This window comes from Zerene cesonia, chromosome 11 (genome assembly GCF_012273895.1).
Source record: "Zerene cesonia ecotype Mississippi chromosome 11, Zerene_cesonia_1.1, whole genome shotgun sequence".
Classification (NCBI taxonomy): Eukaryota; Metazoa; Arthropoda; class Insecta; order Lepidoptera; family Pieridae; genus Zerene; species Zerene cesonia.
This window is the reverse complement of record NC_052112.1, coordinates 4,180,465-4,187,598: the sequence shown is the minus strand read 5'-3', so window position 1 is coordinate 4,187,598 and position 7,134 is coordinate 4,180,465. Positions and strand designations below refer to the sequence as shown.

Below are 7,134 nucleotides of genomic sequence, written 5' to 3'. Positions count from 1 at the left end.
TAATAAATGTTATTTGCAGTTAACAATTTTCTTTTTTCTTTATTACAATATTTATGGCAAGACTAGGTATATATCTACCTACTAAATTCACCTTAACCATGAATAAAATATTATGCGCGTGTGTGTCTCAAATGCATGGTAGTGATGATTTGAAGTATTTCTATTATACATTATATAAAAAAAATATTTGCTGCCACGGCGAAACTATTTTGCCTTCTTTTATCATTTAAATGATAAACTAAGTTTGCACTCCTTCTCTAAAAAAACTATAAGGTAGATTATTACAATGCTCCCGCCCGTGCGTACCAACTATGCATTGGTTTGGGACTATGGCTTCACGAGCAGTGAATCAATCATTGTTCGTGTAGCCTCATAATGAACAAGAGTTAGGTAAACGATCGTGCTGACGTCTAATCTATTCAATTAGTTTGAGATTAGAAGATTATCTGCATTATCTGAGTTAGCGATAGTTTGGAATTTGCTAAGACAAAGCGCAACTCGGTACCATTTCCCGTGAGAGACTAATACGTTTAAGTGATTAGTTCCTATCATATTGATATTATTATTGCCTGGAGACGTCGGATATTGATTAAAATTATATTTTACTAATAATATCATACTCATGAAAAGTAATGGCCACCTTGGGCATTGTTAAATAGGGTTTAAAATTACAAACACTGAAGCACATAATAAGGGTGTCCTTGATACGTATGCACTAAAACGGATCCCAACATATAACAATGTCATTAATTTGAAACTGCTGGAAAATACATTAGATTATAATATGTTAGGTAACTCATCTAATTAATAGTATGAATTGTAGCGCGCAAGGGAAGTAGGTGAGCTTTGTTATTATTATATAATATACCTATGTCATACGACTCCGTAGGCGTAGCTCAAGTGTTTAGAAACTTATATAAATAACTAGCCATGCCGCTCGGTTCTAACCGCAGGCATGGCAAATTCTTGTATAGCTTATGTAATTCTGGTACATTAGCTACACCATTGCTGAGTCTCATTAAAACCGCTCAGTGTTTTTCGCGTTTACAATATTAATAATATTTTATAATATATTCTTATTAAATGGTATAAAGAACCAAATCTTTCAAAAACAATAAAAATTAATTCTATCGACCCTATTACTTGCCTATGTTCTTGCTGACTATTTGTCGTTTGACTTGGTTATTTACCAATAGTTGCAGGGCAGACTTTCATATATGTAAATTACTTACAGATTGTAATAATTTTTTTATAACACAACAAGAGATTGAAATCCAAAATATCGATTTGAATAATCATATAAATGATACTTCTATAAATGTCAAAATAAACTCATTAGAACGTTTTTTTCTAAAAGTTTGATAAAGACTAATTTTTGCAAGAATTATTATTTGGGTAATTTACAGTTCGTATTAAAAGATAAGTTTTGATCACAGATAACATAATACTATACTAGGTTATATATATATAACCTGCTGTTACCACAAGATTTTAGTCTGAAGAAATTTAGGAGCATGTTAGATATTTCAATATTTGCTAGCACTGGCATTTCACTGAAGTACCTTCATAGTACACGTAAACAAGAAACGGTGTATGCTCACAGCATTTTATATAGTTTTTCGATTCAAAATAAAATTTGATTCGAGTTCTAATGTTCAAACTTTTGAAATATTACAACTTATTACAAGCTCTATTAAGATTCAGAAGGCGGGAACATTTATAGTCCCCGTTCGAAGAGATTTCGGGGAGTAATTGATATCAATTAGGGTTGCGCTGGCGGCGGTTCTCACTAACAAAGGGCTATCTCGGCCAAGGAATAGCCCCGCTGAATTCGCTTTCACTCACCGAGATTGTCCTTTTGATAAATTGTTTTCAACGAATTCACAGACTTCAACGGGACGCATGATAAATTTCTCTATCCAATTCCAATTACCTAGATATCAGATAAATTGTAGTAACACACATTTTTCGTGTAAATTAGATATATCAGTATTCTTTTGTATTGGACTAATATCGTGCTTGACGAGAATCATGTCAATAAATTTTGTTTTAACGAATATTGTTGGTAAGTACTCGGATACAAAGTAACAAGTTCTAGACAGAGTGACGGAAGGAAATAGATTTCTTTAAATCAAGTTTTGAGGAACTGTTGCGCTTGTATATGTATAAATCATTATCTGGAGTAAATGGTACAATACCAATTATTTAAATTAACAGCTTTAAATCATTTTGTTAAAATTGCTTTATAAAATATGCATAAAGCAAAGCGTTGATCATACTTAAGTGATGGAGATTTAAGGGGCGGAAGGCATTGTGAATGTGGAGTTCGAGTTGAGAGTTTTAACGGCCGGGGACTTAGTAAACTGGCCTCAAAGCTTCTTACATAATCTTACAACTTTTGAAATATTTGCTATTACTTTTGATCTTTTCCTGTAAAATTAGTAAATGCTTTCTATAAATTTACTTTTCTTATTTAAAAATGCTCTAGTAATTTTTGAAATATTTGAGCTTAAGCCCAGGACAGATCCATCATTTAAAAGTGTTGAAATTGGTTGATAGGTTCACTTCTCACAATGAAAATTGTTAACTTATTGCCCATATATGTTTGGCTTATTAATATCTGATGATAATGTACTTGGTATCTTTACAGCTCAGGGTTTAAAAAAAATTAACAACAATATTACTCATATAGGCACAAATACAGCCCGTACACTTATAGTTAATGTTGGACTTGCGTTGACGTTATATATAAACATAAAACGAAATAGCCGGGGACGAAATGTTTATGGCCGTACGGCACGGCGTTATGTAGAGACTGTGGATCTGTGAGAAGGTCGTCGGTAACTTTCTTTTCACAAGTTCTCTCGATACTCGCCCCCGGCACTGTTTCCATCAAAAGTTGCTGAAATATTTCGTACGCGATAATTTTAAGCGTCAAAGTTTTCGAGCGATCCTGTGATTGCTCTTCACGACAATCTGTCACTTTGTTTATCCACGACTTTCGTGAATAAAGTTGATCGGCGAAAACTTTGAAGAATTACGATCGTAAGAAAACATTGGATTCCGATTAACTTATATTGTTTTGTACTTTTCCGCTATATAAATCAAATATGTTTTTTGTGTTCATTTACAATTTAAACGAATATTGCTACTTTATGCTTGTCCTATTTAATAATTGCATCATTCGAAATCACGTACGCTATTCAGTCGAATGATCATGCTTTCAGGGAATAATAAAATATAATTGGAATGATAATGACGCCAACGCAGTCCAATAAACTGTAATTTCAGCGCAGATGCTGCCAGTAATGACGACATTAATCCAAATGATGGCCGTCACGACGATGGTGTGCTTAAATGAAATGGTTTCGGTTCATTAATCAGGCTATCATTTCATTAGTGTTTGTCATTACAGTCGCTTGTATCACCTGCATAGAGATAACGTTGTAGGTAGGAAACTGCTGTATTATGGAAAACAGTTTTTGAAATAGTTAAACAATAATAACACATGAAGGATGTCTTGATGAATTGATATTTCAATTATAATCGTAATGTATGATGCTGTTTGTGACCTATTATAATAGGTCAAGACATGGAAAAGGAACTGTTCTCTCCAATTAAAAAAGATATGTTTTTGTAAAACAAAAAAATTACATGCAGTTTCAAAATATCACGAACATATATTAAACACAATTAACATTTACAAAAAAAAAACGCTTTGTAATTGCTTATTTTGTCACATTTAGATAATATTTCCCACGCGCTGTAGAATCGCAAGGTGAACCCATATATTGTATATCATTACACTTGCGTTTATTAAAGTCGTCATAGGAGGGACATCGATGTGATACAAATATTTCAGAATTAATAGATTCTCCATAATATACCCATGCGCAATTATGGTCGGAGTCAACTAAAAATATAACATTAGACATATTAAAAAACGTAAACTGAAGAAAAAACACCCTTAGACAATTAACAAAAACCACGAATAAGTTAAATTGTTTCTTATAAGTACATGAACAATAATGTAGGGTACATATTCTGTTTGATGAAGATGATGTCATCTTTTAGATGGAGGTAAGCTGTTGTTTGATCTGACAGCTGTTCAGAAGCCTTCGTTTGAACTCCGAGAAGGAGCGAGGACGTTCATTATGTATGTCCTTCATGTTGAATCAGGGGACCAAGTTTGCTATTTTAGTAAAATTTATTTTCCATTTGTCATTAACCTCTACCTTTGGTGGCCTAGAAGAGATCGCTGATAAGCGATAAGGTCGCTTTAAGTACTATATAAGACTGATTTTTTTTATATTTGCAAAAAAAAAAAAATTGTGTTAAATAAATAAATATATAAAATGACACACCGTTACGATTTCATTGATAGTCCATTACAATCCAATTATCATTATATTTGTAACAAAACTTATTCTTCAAAAACTGAATCGTAGTCATAAAAGTATCGTATATGAATTGTAATTACCAGTATATAAACCATGAATTGTAAACAACTTTCAGTGTTACCAACGAAAAAATATCCCATTGCATATATTTCCTATTTATTTAGTTGGAATTCGATTGGATTCGTTTCAATGGAACATCATTGATTATAATTGTTTAGCAGACTACCAAATCTGTCATGCTGACAGGAGGAAGTTGATATTTTAATATCGATCGGTACCCTATTTAAAGATGAAAATAGCTATATTTAATGCTATAACAATTACTTACACTGCATGTCAGGATGTCTACAATGATTTTGCTTAAATCCACCGTTTGGGTAAAAATCAGCGTGTCCTATATCTTTGATAAATCCAAACACGCCAACATTAGTATGAATAATATCGACGAAATAAGCGTTATTTTTGCTAATGGCATTAAATACCCTCGGAAATTCAAACAATGGGCGGGCGGGATCCAAACCTGAAATTTATCAATTCTCACATGATTTTCGCATTAGAACATTCTGTAATGCCGGTATGTATTCAAATTTATTTGATTATTATCGACGAATATCGATCGCGTTTGCCAATTTAGCTCTATCAACTAGTATGAACGTTTTAATTCATAATTTTAAAAAGTTTTTTTTATTTTAATAAATATAAACAACTTCAAAACTCATATTGTTTCGTTTATAAATTGCTGCTGAAAATACAACTCACCTGTTATTCGAGGAACAATCACTTTATGTCGCTTCAGAGCATTTCCAGCCCTTCCAACAACGTGCGCTCCCAAGCTGTGCCCAATTAAATGTAAATCATTTATATCGAAATCGTATTCCTTTATAAGAGTGCGCACCATGTCGTTTATCTGAGAAACAATCTAGTTAAATGCGTACAATACGATTTTATCATTGTCTCGTTCAAATTAGCTAGGCACTAAATTTGAATAAGCATTATGCTACAGTAGCAATTTTGTCCTTACAATACTGTTAATTACCCTTATTGTAAGAGATTGTCAATTGATTAGCTGGCTCAAGGGATAGAAAATCTACAAATACTGCGGCTATTGGACGAAATGGTCAAATGGTCAAATCCGTATTAAACTTAAAAACCTTTTTAAAAGCGATTTAGACCAGATAGCGTTGAAAATTGTAAAAAAAACATAACAATATTGTAGTAGAATGAAAACAAATTGAAAACGAAGAGAATATTACAAAAATTTAAGGAAAAATAAATAACGGTGGATCTGAGGTCAGGAAATAGGGTAGGAAGGGAGGTATTAAGGTATTAAAACGGTATAAAAATTAACTACTAGAAACCTTTAAATAATAACAATGTGTTTAGGGCCTGAAATGGAAAGTTCTTACCTAACTTCCAGAAAAAACATTTCCCCTCTATTTTCACACATTATCGAAATTGATCATAAGAACATGTTTTAAATTTGTGTTTAAAAATATATCTGTACTGGTCTTATGGTTAAACAGACAATTAAATTCTTACATCTTCACCCACAATCGCGGTCAGAAAAGAAGCCATCAAATAAGATGTCCTGGATGCCAGATGCCAGTCCACAACAATCACATTGACATCCATTTTCTTCAAATATTCATTTTTAATATACTGAGCAGATGGTGAATGTCCACTGTGAATCCATCCATGAGTTACCATTATAACAGGCCTATCCGGTTTAAAATGCGTCTTGTTATGAGGCCTGCTATCAATGAACAGTTCTTCATACTGGTTTTTGTTATCACTAAAATAATTTACATGCACTAATAAGTTGGATGTTTCTTAGTTTATTTATTTAGTAAATAATTTATTGATAAATTGCTGATAAAATCTACCTAGTGTACAGCCAAAATCTGGTTTTTCTTATATAATAATTCGCAACTTCGGATATATACTGGAATTTTTCACTATCAATCTTCAAGTCGATAATCTGGAGTATACCATTCTCATCAGGAAATACAGTCCAATCAGTGCCAATTTGTCCATTTGGAATGAATGCATGGATAGCTGTAGAAGGTGAATGTTAAATTTAATCAAATATATCACCGAGTAATAACAAAATGAATAGAAGGATAGCATTTCTCCATATGTTTTTTTCCCATCTCGGAGTTATAATGTACTCCTGTTTGTTAAAAGTACCTTGTAGATATACCAAGAATATAACAATAAAGTAAGTAGTAAAAATATACTTGCAGTGTAAAATTCCCCAAATGTGAAATATGATTAGTAACATTGTTCTTGGTACAAATACTGAACTAAAACATTGTAGCACTCCAGTGGTTTCGTTAATTTAAGTGAAAATAGAAACTAATTTTACGGATTATGTTATTTTTAACTAAGATTATTCGGTGTTAATAAATGAGCTATTAAGTTAAACGATTTTAAGTTATGCCATTCTCGCTTATCTCGCTGCAAATTTTAAGTGTTTTTAATTGATTTTCACCTTTGTAATGTTTCTTAAAAGGTCATTTGCTTCTATTAAGTCTTCACTGGACATTTGGCATGTGTTTATGTTTGCAAATAATGAAGAATAAGCAATATTCGGTTGAGAAACCATCGATAGTATTATGTTATAATAATAACATTAATTTGAAATATTTGTGGTACATCGTTGGCCTGTTCAATCTGTGACAGATTATATATGCAGCTACATTGTAATCTCTCTTTTTTTTTTTTTTTTTTTTTT

General features: G+C 32.0%; 1 protein-coding gene across 1 annotated transcript in view; it reads right to left on the bottom strand.

The window, feature by feature from the left end:
* Positions 1-3,665: 3,665 nt before the first annotated feature.
* The window catches only part of LOC119830535 (pancreatic lipase-related protein 2-like), a 4,605-nt gene continuing 1,136 nt past the window's right edge, over positions 3,666-7,134 (bottom strand). The window contains exons 2-6 of the mRNA XM_038353593.1: positions 6,284-6,455; positions 5,940-6,192; positions 5,160-5,307; positions 4,729-4,920; positions 3,666-3,913 (exon numbers count right to left, since the gene is read on the bottom strand). Coding sequence (XP_038209521.1) covers positions 3,729-3,913; positions 4,729-4,920; positions 5,160-5,307; positions 5,940-6,192; positions 6,284-6,455 — 950 coding nt within the window. The 3' untranslated portion in view covers positions 3,666-3,728. The remainder of the gene's footprint in view (positions 3,914-4,728; positions 4,921-5,159; positions 5,308-5,939; positions 6,193-6,283; positions 6,456-7,134) is intronic.